Source organism: Ctenocephalides felis, unplaced genomic scaffold (assembly GCF_003426905.1).
Source record: "Ctenocephalides felis isolate EL2017-DRISC unplaced genomic scaffold, ASM342690v1 CF-g0.4_SCAFFOLD_01604, whole genome shotgun sequence".
NCBI lineage: Eukaryota > Metazoa > Arthropoda > Insecta > Siphonaptera > Pulicidae > Ctenocephalides > Ctenocephalides felis.
The window spans coordinates 37,416,261-37,431,960 of record NW_020537758.1 but is presented as its reverse complement, the minus strand read 5'-3'; the positions used below and the strand labels follow the sequence as shown (position 1 = coordinate 37,431,960).

At 28.8% G+C, this 15,700-nt stretch overlaps 1 protein-coding gene across 1 annotated transcript; it reads left to right on the top strand.

Annotated features, from left to right (window-relative positions):
• The first annotated feature begins 229 nt into the window (after window positions 1–229).
• On the top strand, window positions 230–2,608 carry LOC113372962 (dnaJ homolog shv-like). The gene is made up of 4 exons (XM_026613291.1): window positions 230–810; window positions 1,391–1,735; window positions 2,018–2,228; window positions 2,339–2,608. Exons 1-4 carry the CDS (start codon window positions 355–357, stop codon window positions 2,401–2,403), a joined length of 1,077 nt encoding a protein of 358 aa, XP_026469076.1. The 5' UTR covers window positions 230–354; the 3' UTR covers window positions 2,404–2,608.
• The last annotated feature ends 13,092 nt before the right edge of the window (window positions 2,609–15,700 follow it).

Below are 15,700 nucleotides of genomic sequence, written 5' to 3'. Positions count from 1 at the left end.
TTTATAGTGAATATATTTCATTTATATGATCAGATTTTGTAGAAGTACATACTCGTAATGATTGATTATTGCAATAAAACAAAAATGTGTAAAATAAATTAACTAGTGGTGTTTTCTTTATTTGTATGTGCATCTATTAATCTATGATATAAACCCTACTTTAAATCGCTCGACCAATGGGAGTTCAACACAACATCAAATGCAATGTGTCTAGCTGTCATTTTCGGCATTTTGATCATTAGTTAACGAACGTTGAATAATAGACTAAAAACTATGATATTTACGAAAATTATAACATAAACACATTGTTTTATAAGAACTTACTTATGATCAAAATTTAATTTTTGCTTTACAATGATTCCTTCGTACAAACTGTGTTATTTAGTGTTAGTTAACCTAAGTATTTATTTTTTACTAGCCAGCGCTGGACGAGATTTCTATTCAATATTAAAAGTATCTCGTAGTGCGACGTTAAATGAAATTAAGAAAGCTTATAGGAAACAAGCAAAGGAATTGCATCCTGATAAGAATAAAAACGATCCAGATGCAGCCTCGAAGTTTCAAGATCTAGGAGCAGCTTATGAGGTATTATCTGATGCAGACAAAAGAAAAAAGTATGATAGATGTGGTGAAGAATGTTTGAAGAAAGATGGCATGATGAATAATCAAGATCCATTTGCGAGTTTCTTTGGAGATTTTGGATTTCATTTTGATACCGGTGACCAGAGACATGAGACTCCCAAAGGTGCCAATATTGTTATGGATTTGACAGTATCATTAGAAGAACTTTACAATGGCAACTTTGTTGAAGTAAGTAATGAAGAGAATAATTCATACATTTAAATACAGTAGTACTTATATCTTTTTTTCTATCTACTCATATTCGTTTTTATGTACTCATAGTTTGTTTATTCTACTTGTAAGTAGCAATAACATTTCTAGTTGGTAGATAATTACCCATATCATTCATAACTTCTGCACATCAATCTTTTTATGTATATATTTGGTTATAGTACTTGTAAGTAGAGACATCATTTCTAGTTGGTAAATACTCACCCATATCGTTCACAATTTCTGAACATTAATCAAAAAAGCTAATTCGTTCACTATTCTTTGGGAGATTTCCTTCTGAGATGTGTCGTTCTACAAGCTTATAAAATTATTTTGCATTAACAAATGATTTATTTAATATATTTAATTTTTATTTATTATTTTCTATTAATGTCCAAATATATTTTAAATTACATTTAAAAGTTACTGACAATTGTATCACAAAATCACATTAAATGTTTTTTCATATGCTTTCAATATAAACGAGAAATGAAATATATTAATATATTTCATTAATATATAAAAAAAATATATAAATATCTATTAATTATTATTCTAGATTACGAGAAACAAGCCAGTAATAAAACCAGCCAGTGGAACACGCAAATGTAATTGCAGACAAGAAATGGTCACAAGAAACCTTGGTCCAGGAAGATTTCAAATGATTCAGCAAACTGTTTGTGATGAATGTCCAAATGTAAAATTAGTAAATGAGGAGAGAACATTAGAAGTAGAAATTGAATTAGGAATGGTTGATGGTCAGGAAACTAGATTTATGGCTGAGGGAGAACCTCATCTGGATGGAGATCCTGGAGATTTGATAATTAAAATAAAAACTGCTCCTCATAGCAAATTTGAAAGACGAGGAGATGATTTATATACAAATATTACATTAAGCTTACAGGTAATATACTTACTTACAGTAAATATATATTAAAATACTGAGCTTAATTAATTTATACTAGATCTTGATATTAACTTCACGTTTTTTATATAATTTTTATTAAATTAATTGGTATTATTAATTATGGAAATCATATCATAAAAAATATAAGTTGTAAATATAACTTTAATGTTGGAATCATTTTTATATGAAAAGAGAACTAGATCAAATTTACATAACATGGATTACAAATATATATATTTTTATATGAAATTTGTTATTCACAAATATTAATAATATTAGGATGCTTTAACTGGTTTCACTATGGACATAACACATCTGGATGGTCATAAAGTAACAATTCAACGAGATAAAGTAACATGGCCTGGAGCTCGCATACGCAAGAAGGGTGAAGGAATGCCAAACTACGAAGATAATAATTTACATGGAACTCTTTATATAACATTTGATGTTGAATTTCCCAAACAAGAATTTACCGATGAACAAAAACAACGTAAGATAAATATTATAAATTTCATTCTCATAAATTTATATTACATATTAGCATTCAACAATTTTCACTTTCATTCTTTAAATAAAACTGTTTTTTTAATTTATTTTTAGAAATTCGAGATCTATTGAATCAGGCATCAAATAATAAAATATATAATGGTCTCCGAGATTTTTAATGGAATTTTGAGGCATAAAATATGACTGAAACTACCTATAATTGCCTATTTATATAAATGAATACCCAATGTGATTCTGGTTTTAGTTTTAGCACAACAAAAATAGAAACTGACCAAAGAAAGTTGATTTTACAGTAAAAACATGTTAAAGAAATGGGTATTCAGAACTATATATATAAATATATATATATATATATATATATATATATATATATAAAATAAATTATAATTGTTTGATATCATATTTGACACATTGTACCCAGTGTGCCCAAGAAATCATAGAGAAATATGTGTTGTAATGCAAAAAGAGCACAGAAAAAAATAAACAGAGTTTTACAGATAAATTCACTATTTTAATTATTAGATTATTTATGAACGCTGAATTTATTGAAAAAAGGAGAACAGAGTGATACATTTTGATACCATTTAAACATTCAAAATATTCTTGGTAGTTAATAGTTTAAATTACTACTACTGCTTAACAAATTGTTGTTAAGCTGTCTATCTGTCAGAGCAAGAAATTGTGCATTTGAATTTGTTGAAGAGTTATTAGTTTTTATGCTGCCTATCCTTACCAAAATATACTTTTGGATCTCCTATTTCTCTCAAACTGAAAAAAAATGTTGGGTCTTTTATATATAAATCATATATAAATTATGCATGATATAATGAAACATTTAGCTAGTTCAGTTTGCATAAAGATCCAACATATTACTACTCTACATGTCAAGTTTTCTAAATTTTGTTAAATTGAATTTCCTTGCATTTTACATGGTATAATAAAATTAGGTATTTACTACTTTCATCAGAGTAATATGCCTATTTGGAAATAAAAATTAGAATATTCAAATCTATAAACAAATTGATAACTATATTAGAAATAATAATAATATAGCACACGCAATAATTACTGAACTATTTAATTAAACAGTTTTGTGACGGACTGTTTAAAATTTTTTATTTAAATTCGATTCACTCAAATATTCTGAAATTATTTTTTAATTAGTTTCAGGGTTAGATAATAACTCAATACACAGAAAACGAAACTTTAATCCAAACAAATAGTATTTTATTAACTTTCATACGCGCCCTTTCACATTTGTTGATCGCGGTATATAGACCCAATCGAACAGGTTCAATACAAGAATATATGTAAATTTTAAAAATCTTAGTTTATTATTACTATATTATCAGGGCCGGATTTAGAAATTTGGCGCCCCGGGGCACTGACAAAAATGCCGCCCCATCCCTGAAATTTTACGAATTTTCGAACTTTTTTTTAAAGCAATCGCGCTGCTTCAGCTGCGTAGGGACAAAAAATAGAAGCGCGTAAGCGCCGCGTCGCCGTCTAACGGATAAACAATTTTACAGAACGCATATAAATGTAAACAAAATTCATACTTATTATTATAATATCTTTAAAATATCTGATAATTTAATGTGCATATGTCTTATGATCACTTTTGTCCGCCAAATATTTCTTTTTCAATTTTTTTATCAAAACCGCTAAACCTGCCCCCCACAAATTTAAGCAGTTATTTATTCTGTAATTTTTTTGAATGATATTGGACGCTTTGTTTCAAAAACTGAATTATCATTTTTGGCATTTTGGCCCGTATCTTCAAAACAGTTGAACCTGCCTTAGCCAATAACTAATCAGCACGTCTCCTTATCAATCATTTAAATTCGTTGATCCGTGTTCTCGAAATCGACTTGAATAATTAAAAAATAATATATTTGTATTGATGGGGAGACGTGCTGATTAGCTTTTGGCACAGGCAATTACGAAAAATGGTAATTGAATTTCGATATTTCTTCTCCGAAACAGCTACGCAGCGCGATTGCTTTGCAAAAAGTTCATAATTTTCAAAAAATTTCAAAATACAAAAAATGTGTTTTAAGTCTTTTTTTTTCATTCTTCAAAAAATTTTAAAGTTGTTTATAAAATGTAATTTTTAGTACGGGATGTTTCAGGAATTTGTCTTAACGCACAATGCCATGAGTCACTAGTTTAATTTTTTTTCGACGCTATAAGCTTGGAAGTGGACAAACTCATATTTTTCTTATACTTTCAGATTGTTTACGGATCTTTATATTAGCCAAATTGCCAAATTTACGTTCAGAGAGGGATGCAAGGCAAAATAATAAATGTTAGTTATTGGTTATTTCAACCCAAATTTTGCATTGCAATTATATTATGATTTGTTGATTATATTTCTTGAAATATAAGATGTTGTTAAAAAAAAGTTGATTTGTATAGAATTTTTTTTAACTATCCAAATTTTGCCGCCCCCCAAAATTTGCCGCCCTGGGCAGTAGCCTCGATTGCCCCTACTGTAAATCCAGCACTGTATATTATATACATCATCATCAAAATAAAAATATTTTATTGCTGTTTGAGCAAAATTTTACGTATCTTCACTACGTGTTCGTCATATTTTTTCGTGTCCATACATGCATTCAAAATAGCTGAGTATGCTAAAAACAACGATAAACTTTATCGTATGCGCATTATTTCAGTTTTGAACTTGAACCGAAAACTAGATAACCATGATGTGATAGCAATAGCACTTTGAGAGACAACAACATTTTAAGTTTCAGTGGAATTATTTTATGGTGAAACAACAATAAAAAATGAAAGTTTGCATTGGTTTAATATTTATTGTGTTACTGTGCTACTTGGCAATTAGTGGACAAAACTTTGCTGAATCTAAAAGCACTGCTAAAGAAGCTAGCATTATAATTGCTCCGCCGAGGAATCCAAGTTGCGGTCCTGGAAAAAGATGGGCAAATGGTTCTTGCAGGCGAATTTTTAGAGGATAATTTAAAAAATGTTTCAATAAAGTGAGTAATAATTACATGCTCAAGTTTTCCATGATAGTGTTTGTAGATATTTATAAGATTCGGCCAAAGTACTAAAGATATTATATTTATTTTTAACTTCCCGTAGGGTAGGTTATAGTAATCGCAAAAAATCGAAAATGAAATTTTTAATATGGCAATTTTATCACATATCTTTACGTTTCAGTGGTTTCTGAATCTTTTGGGCATACCTTATAGGAATAGTGGATGTATGTGTGTGTGTGTGTGTGCATGTGCGAACATAAATTTTCGTCGACGATTTCGGGAACGCGAATCAAACGATTTGAATAATTCAAAAAACTTTCGATTCGTATTAACAAGGAGACGTGCTGATTAGTTTTTGGCAAAGGCAGGCCTAGCCGTTTCGAAGATACGGGGCAGAAGAGCCAAATATGGTAATTCAGTTTTTGAGATAACGGAGCGTCTGAATTAAATAATTTAAAAAACATTTTATTTGTATTGACAAATAATTATTTGTCAAAGTTGTTGAAGTACCATGTAAATTTTTAAAGTACTAATGTTTAACCGACCGCGATGCGGTTATTAACCTATTGATTTACTATTTTTAACGTAGATAAACAAGGAGGAATTATATTGATTAAAATGATTTAGTTATATATGTAAGATTTTCTAAATACAAGCTAATATGATTATTTTTCTGAACTACGTAAAAGCTTAAGAATTCTTTCAATTAAAAATTATATAATTCAAAATTATATTAAATATAATATAATTATATAATTGATAACATTTTGCATAGAATTATTTAATTATTAATATATATTTTATTGAACCTACTTATTTTACACGTTATTATCTATCTATTGTGGAAATGGAAATACTTCTATCTTTTATATTTGTTTCATAGCGTAAATTGTCATCAAATATCGAAATTGTTTTATTTATAAAGTAAAATTGGTCTCGTGAAGTAATATAAAGATAATAATTATTAACTTAATTAAACATTTTTCATGAAACGTTATGTTGCAGCAATGCCTTCGAATGGCTATTTTCAATCGAGGTTATTTTTGCAATCAATGATCACAAGTGAAAATCTGAAAAAATATGACAATAATAATAAAATTGTAGTCTGTAAAAATTTTAATTAAAATCCTTAATATTTTTTTCAAATCTATGCATCGAAAGAATCATCTGAGAGAATCTATAAACTCTGAAAGACGTCTCCTTCGATTTAATATTGTTTATAATTGATAAAAGGTTAGATGTCACAAACTTTCTAAATAATAACAATTAATTGATATCTATTATTGTTTTATTTAATAAATATAACACACACGCATATATATATATATATACATATATATATATATATATATATATATATATATATATATATATATATTTGATAATAAAATATTTTAGGGTACATACGAATACGCCCATTTTGATATGATACACTCAATGTACAAGAGCGATAACACAAGCTAAAATCATATTTCTTCCTGATAATAAATACGGATGTTGATATACCCAATTATTAGTTAGAATTACGCAGCAATTACGACGTGTTATTGCTAAAAAAAAAAACTATTAACCAAGTAAATAAAACACAAAATTAAAAATGGAATTCAAGAAAATAATTTTTATTATTTTATTGTTATCGATTATTGAAGTTATTTTAGCAAAGAAATATAAACATTATAATCTTAAGGTCATAGATCACATCGAAGAGAAACCGAAGGAGGCTAATATCATACAAGCGCCGCCAAGAAAATTAACTAAACAGTGTCCTGGAAAAAAACAGTTTGCTAATGGAAGATGTAGAGACACTTTTGGAAGAGGATAGTACAATTCAAAAACCATTCGATCAGGTAAAATTAGTTTATTTTACTACTCATAAATAAAAAGTTTATTTGTTAGTTTTGCTACCTAGGCATTTAAGTGATACGCTCAAAAAATGCTTTATATTTAAAATACAAAATGTTATGAAAAAAGAGGCAGTACTGCATAAGTTGATTATTTTTATAGGCCAACATTTTCAAAGTATCAAACCTAAACTCACAATACAAACAGAAGTTTCATCAAAATTCATACGTAGTAAGATTTAAGGCACTTCAATTCTGAGGTTTTTTAATGATCTTCAATTGATTATGAAAGAGTTCTATTTTGATTATAAATTTAGATTTATCTCGTTATAATTTTTAGTTGAAGGTTTCACCGTTCCTCAGAGTATAAGTGAAAATTGAGATGCTGATATAAATAGTTACTGATGATATAATTTATTAAATAATTGAATCTTTTTGAATTCTATTAATATGCTTATTTTCCTCATAAGTAACCATGCTATGCCATCCTTTTAAGATAATTATTACAATTAATTTTCAGATAATTACCAATAAAGACATCATGGCTGTTTTCACTTAAATAATTGAATATATTCGGATATTACTTTGAAAAGAAGATATATTACACGAAACAAACACTTCAGTATGTTTTCTCATCATGTTTATAATAAGGTAATCTACTTATTCAGTAAGTTAAATAATTTTAAGAACAGTAGTCTGTATCCTTATATATATATATATATATATATATATATATATATATATATTAATACATATTACATCAATTCATAAAAAATAAATTTAAATGTCTTGAACCATTTTCAGATAGATATAAACTAAAATACTCTAATTATAAATGGAATTAGAATATAGTTATGATTTGTATTAAAATATTATAAGGTAATTTAAATAAATACTTGGTAATTTATCATAAGCAATTTAAATTCATATAGAAAATATTTTAGATTAGGCATATGATAGATGTCATATATTCTCTCTAGTTAATATAATAGTAATATGAGTTATTACAGTTTATAATTAATTCTGAAGAATAAAATTATATTTCGACTTCTGGATTTCTTATACTCTTCTCTATGTTTTAATAAAAGTATTACATGAAACCAGTGACGTCGGAAGCAATTTTTTGATGGGTGGGCTCGCTTTTTTTAGACAGCCAGTGTGGGTTTTTTTTTAGACATTTGAGATAGTATCATATTTTGAGATGACCCATCAAAATTCATGGGTGGGCTCGTTTACTAATTGAATATTGACCAATGTGATTAGAAATGATGAATGAATTCGGTTAACCGTTGGGTTGCCCACTCGAGAAAAATATTAGGTTAAGATGTATGGATAAATCTCTCAATTTGACGAAATTCAGACTTTTACCTCACTTTACGGTAGCCCGTCAAATTAAATAGCCAACTTGTTTAATTTGTATTATATGCATTCAAAAAGTAAATATAATAGTATATATTCTCTATAGAGAAGACTGATACGCAAAAACTATTTACGTCATGAAAATCTTAATAATTATCTATCTACCATAGCGCAAACTAGTAACTCACCCCAAACAAAAATAATAAGATAACAAATTCTTTCACAACCAATTTTATAAGCGCAATATTACTTTGCATATTACTTTATACGAGTAATGAAACTTGAATAACATTTTAAAACCTAATTTGCAAAAGCGTGATGCAGCATGAATCGGCGGCGATCGTAAAAATCAGGAAATTCATATTCACATGCTAACGTCGCTGGTAATTTTTCATATCTGCGCTAGACTTAACTGTCGGGCAGTAAAAATTTGAGGTTATGAATACTTCCGCTCAGCTCGTCGGTTTCCTGTAAAACGCGAGACCAGCGCCGCAAGTGTCTAATTGCAAAAGTTATTGCTACGTAGAACTTCCGGCGGGGAAGGATTCTCAAAGTGTGGAAAAATCAAAAGTCAAATCCTAGTGGAAAATGGAATTTAAGAAATTCAGAGAGAATTATATTAATTTAATTATTGGTATTATTTTGTATTGTTTTTCAATAAGCAAAAGTTAATATTTTTTAATACATACATTTTATAATAATGATTTTTCTTATTAATTATTAATGGAATAACAATTTTATTTCACTAGACTATTTTTTAACTTTCCGTAGGGTAAGTTATAGTAGTCGCAAAAAAACGAAAATGATATTTTTTATAAATCTTTACATTCGAAATGTTTTGTGAACACTTTGGCATACTTTATAAAAAAATGTATGTATGTGTGTGTACGGATACAAGTTTCGTCGACAATTTAGAGAACACGGATCAACCGATTTGAATAATTCAAATAACATTTAATTTGTATTAATAAGGAGACGTGCTCATTCGTTTTTGGCAAAGGCAGATCCAGTCCAGTCCACTAGCTTATAATAATATTCATATACATATTGTGTTTGTAATCATTAATTAATTTTTGTATAATCACAAAGATGACTGTAGAAGAATGAAGATGATTGACGACTGAAAATGTGAAAGTAAATAGGTGTTTTACCTAGAACTTTTATATTTATTCTTTAATATAATTAAAAAAAGTTAATAGTAGATTAAATTATTACTTTCAAAAATACAAAACTTCAATTGAGTTTTAATAACTCGCAGGTAATAACATATACGTATTATTAATTAACTTAATGATTAAATAAATAATCTTCAGTTTCAAATTATTAAAATTTTATAATTATATTTGCAAATTTAATACCGATAAAATGATGTATGCAATTTTATAACATTTAAAATGCAATATTATAAATCGAACATGAATTTATAATGAAAGTATTGCATTGAAAAGCAAGCAAGTTGAGTGTACTTAGTGTGGCATTTCAAAGTGCATAATTTCAAATAATTTACAGAAAAGACTATTCAAACTGTTCTTATTTGAATAACGCATTGAATTAAATTACATTTTGCTTTTATATGAAATAACTTGGTTATATTTATAATGTGAAGATAAAGTCAAAGGACATCCTTTCGTCTGCGTTCGTTCTCAATCTTGTTTATAAATTTGCAGATTTTGCGATGTACAATAAATATAAATTGCTTGAAGAAGAAAACATTTTCATATCCCGTTTAGAAAGAAATTTGTATAAAGATACCAGTGTAGGAAAAATGAAATGACAAAGGTAATTCTAATTCACCAACATTGAGAATTTCAAACAGAAAATAAAATTAGTAATATGCGACATTCAATCTTACCACTATGTGAACTAATTTTTAATGCAAAATATGAATTCTTAAATTAAGTTATAAGTATTTCCTTTAAAATCTTGAACATAATTCAAAGAATTTACAGTTAATGCAACTAGTTTTTTTAACTTCCCGTAGGGTAAGTTATTGTAATGGGCCGAAAATCGGAATTGAAAATTTTTACATTTCTCGACGTTTTGAAGGTTTCTGAACGTTTTGGCATACCTCAGAAAAAATGGATGTGTGTGTGTGTGTGTGTGTGTGTATGTATGTGTGGATACAAATTTCCAGTCACGTTTTAGGGCGCACGGATCAACCGATTTAAATGGTTCAAAAAACATTCGATTCCTATTGATTGGGAAAAGAGCTGATTAGTTTTTGGCAAAGGCAGGTCCAGCCGTTTCGGAGATACGGAGCAAAGAGTGCAGAAAATATAAATCGAATTTTTGAGCGAACGGAGTATCCGATTTGAATGATCTAAAAAACATTCAATTAGTAATGATTGGGAGAAGTGTTTATTACTTTTTGGCAAAGACAGGCCCAGCCATTTCGAAGATACGGAGCTAAATATGTAAAAAATGGCAGTTTTTGAGAGAACTAAGCGTCCGATTTAAATGATTCAAAGAACTTTCTACTTGTCTTAACAAAATAATTGATTTTGAAAAAAAAAATTTTGTCAATTTTTTTTTTTTTTTTTTTTTTTTTTTTTTTTTTTTGGTATTTTGGTATTTTGTATATCGAAAATATTTCAGATTTTATTTTTAATTCTGACTATAGTTCTAATATACTTTACAAATAATTTCAACTCTGCAATTCGGTTTATATAATTCTTATAAATATTACACAATGTTACAATATTTATAATAATCTATTTGAAAACATTCAGTATTCCTCGAACATTTCGTTACGGTGCGGGAAGTTCCAGCAATTTGCCTTAAGGCACGATGCCATAATTGCCTCAAGACAGAATTCCCCTTACAGCTAGTTTCATTTTTAGTTTTACAAAGTACTCTTGCTTATTTAAAAGTTGATATGTTCTAAAAATTTTTAAAAGATTATAGTTTTACATCTCAATAATTTATACTTTCCTTTTTTTATACTTATAACATTTAGTCAATAAATTTACTTTGAAAAACTTAATCTAAAAGCGTATAAAATACATTAATTTTAAATTTATTTAGATGATCGAGGCGATTTGCGGGTTGCCGTATCTTTAAATTTTATCTATTTTTAAATTCTTATTTTCTATCCAAATATCCATTTTATGATAAACAAAAATTTTAGTTCAGTATATTGCTTGCAAAAATATTTTTAAGTTTCTAATGCTTGTGTAAAATTATTATTTGGGATTTGAAACATTTTACTTATCCATTTTGGAGATTGAATGCAATTTATTCTATTGAGCAAATCATACCAAGCAAGAGAGCAAAAATAATTCTAAGCAAAAACAGTTCGTGAATAAAAGACTCGTATTTCATGTTGTATTTTTTAAATTTAATTTTCCGTTATTTAAATTTTCTAAACTTGCTTCATAAACTTCTCCTAAATAATAGTGTAAGAACCGAATCGTATGTATTCATCTTTACTTTCACATCGTGTATCAGATTATTGTTTTAAAGTTAAATTTTCAACGTATTTTAAAAGTATTGTCCAAAGATTGGTAGACGATGCAAGGAAAATATATATTTCTCTAAAGATATTGAAAAACTATATTATGAATTATATATCCGAATCTCGTGTTGGCGCATTTTTTGCATGCATCGCATTCAAGGTAATAATATATATATATATATATATATATATATGTATTATTTCCATAAGATCATAATTACTCTTCAATTGCAGAGTTGAAAAATTTCATTATCTATTAGTAGCAGTTTAAAAACTTATTCAACAAAAATATTTCTGATGTCTATGCTAAACATATTTCTAAAAAAATTTGGGTTTTCGACAAATACTGATTTACCTTCATATGAGAAATTAGTTGTCCCCGTCTACTACATGCAAAGAAGGGAGCAGCCGAACGCTCGCCGAGAATCTGGAACGGTTAAGCATGCAAAGTCAAGCAACTTACTGACAGTGGGTAATATGATTTCGGCAAATTAATTTCGCATTTGTGCTACACAAATAAATCCTCGTACAGTATCAACTAGAGAAACTTCTGCACGGTTTAGCTTCTAAGCAACTTCTACATTTGTAAGTAATTTGACTGCAGGCTATGTCACTGTTTAATTCGTAATGAACGGCACTTGAGAAAGCTGGATAAGGCATATTTGGTGAGTTATATATTATATTACATGACAAATAGAAGTTATATGGATTCCAATAAAACTTTGTATGATATTCATAAATATGTGCAGCATACAACTGTAATTGTATCCACCTTTCTACTACGCTTTTCAAATTTCCATTCCTATATGCATATGTGCATATATATTATGTCGATTTTTGTAATTCTGACACTCAATAAATTTAATTATTAATCTATATGTCTTATTTATTTATACAGTTAGAACAATTATTGGCTCCAATTTTTTTTTTCAGATAAATGGGGTTCGAACCTCGGCAAATCTCGAATGTGTTCGACCTTGACACTTAGTATATTTCTGAAAAACTCAAGGTTCGCACTTGACTGTAAGAGAGATACATAAAGAGTGAGATGACGAAGATAGTGGAAAACTGGGGAAAGAGAAGGGTAGAGAGCAGATGATGATAAGAGAGATGTGTATGAGACATATGCTTTATTCAAATTCAATATTAATACAGTATAATATAAAAATAACTCTTATCATCAATAACTCAAATAGCCGAGTGGTTTAAGCGACCGCATACTCGGTGAAATCACTCTGGAGGCACAAGTGAGGGGAATCCAGCTGAAGACAACGACGACCGACTCTGAAGTAAAAAAAATGGAGCCAGTGCTGGTGGCTGGCTATGGCAGGCGCAGAGAAAGATCCTGAAACGAAGACACAAAGTGATGGTCAACCTGAGGTTCATGATGCGACAGGTCACACGCAGAGGGACACATTGCGGAAGATGCCTGCAGAACACCCAGAATCTACCCAAAAACCACAACATGCAAAAAAAACGCAATCAAAAATGAAAAAAAATGTGAAAAAAGCGGAAAAAAGGAAAAAAAGGGGAAAGAGGAGGAGGAGGATGGAGGAAAGGGGAGGTGGAGCACCTCATGTACCTTGTACCTGAGAATGTATGGAGACTAGCGGTCAATGCAGTGGCGGATCCAGCTTCGGCGCTAGGGGGAGGTCATAATTCAAAGTTTTTAGTATGTAACAAATTAATATATATATATATATATATATATATATATATATAAATAGAGCGGGGCTTTTAAAGTTCCGCAGGTAGAAAGGTATACCACCGATATCTCAAAGACGAGTAAAGTTTTAACGATTTCTTAACAACAATATTTAAAGTAGAGGGAAAAATTGTACAACCAGCCATTCTTACAACGTTTAAAAAAGCATTTTTACAAGAGATAAATTAAATAAATATTTATTCCAACTCTGCTGATGAATATTTTGGACAAAATATCAAATCAAGGTTATATAGATAGAGTATCTCTTGTAAAAAATGTATCCATAAAATTTGGCTGAATAATGTTGCTAATATTTCGTTAAATTCCATTAAAATTAAAAATAATACTTGGGTTGTTTGTCTTCTCGCCGTCCGATTTACCACGCCCATGAGGTAAAAAAAACCAAGCGACAAATTTTTGAAAAACAGCAAAAGAAAACAAATTTCTACAGTGATGAATTAGCTGGGAGATGTACTAAACATAGTCAGATAGTTTTTTGTTTGATGTGTCTTATTTGTTACTATGTTTTTTCGTTTAGTTTTCACAATATAATTGCTCATAGTTAAATTGGACCCTCTTTACCCTATATATATATGCATTTTTTTAAAAATAATCTGCGTCTTTGCCGTGGTTCAATATTTGACCTTCCCTCGACGTTTTCTCGTCTGAACTGATGTTAAAATTATTACTATAAAATGAAACTGGATAAGCACTTGTGTTGATTGGTTTTGTGAGTCAATTGGTTGATTCGATTCTTTACTATTGGCAGAAAATTGCAAAAATTATCATTCATGTTTTTGTCAAAAATCAGGTTTTGGTGAAGATCGGTCAAATCGTTTCTTTTTCATAATAGATTGTTAATTTTTTATGATTTTGGTGAACTTTGCATGGCGATAGAGATTCTGCTCTAAATGAACATACTAACCTATATTAAGGCCTGCGACAAGTGATTTACTTTTGGATTTGGATTATTAAGTTTGGATTATTTGGCCGCGCTTTTTTAGAAAATTCACCGTATGTATTCGGTTTAGTATTTTGTATGTGTTGGTTTTCCACCTATGTATAGTTTAAAACCATTTTTCAACTATTTATTGGAATTTTGGCCTTGAAGCAAGTTACATGAACTTCCCGATATGTGCAAATAATCGACTTAATCAATAAAAAATAAATTAACTTAGGAGTGATTAAAATATTCCGAGTGGATTTATGACACATAATTGAAAACGAACAATCACGTTAACTCGGAGTATTTTCTAAAAGCAAATTTTCAAAAATCAAAAAATTCATGATTGAACCAGTTTCCGTAGACTTTAGTGGTTTAGTATGTTCATTAAAAACAAGTACTATATTGTTATACCAAGTAAATCATCTGATTTTAATTTAAACAAACGTCAAAAAACTACTCATTTTTCTCAAACTTTGATAAATTTTTAGAATTAAACTACTTGTCGTAAGGCCGTAATAATTCAGTAAGTTGTATAAGACCATGATATAATCGCCAAAAAAGTTCCATAAAAATCGGCTTATTTTTTTTTTAACTGTTAATTACAAGAAAACGGCTCGTAGATTTTCACCTTCGCAACTAATTTCTTTGGAACAAGCGTTTGATTTTTTAAAATCGAAATGTTGGCGAAAAGTTTAACACTTTTTTTCTAAATTACAAAGAAATGGCTCGGGCGATCGTCGAAAAAGCTGAGAAAAGATAATCCACATCAAAACATCGATTGGCTTTTAAATTTCAGAAATCGATTCAAGCGTTTTTGAGGCAAACGTCGATGGAAGGTTTAATTTTGACAAACGCCAAAAAAACGATACTAATTTTTGCAAAATTTGACGAATTTTTAAAATTAAACGACTTGTCGTAGAGCGGAAATATTTTAGCATGATCTATAAGGCAATGGATCTACCGTAAAAACAAATTCATAAAAATCGTCGCAATTTTTTTTAACACTTTATTACAAGAGAACGGCCCGGACGATCTCTACCAAAACTAATCAAGACGATTCCCAACCAATATCTATCAAACGGTTTTTAAATTTTCAAAATCGATTCAAAATTGCGGGCTAAACGTGAACGAAACGTCGATTTACG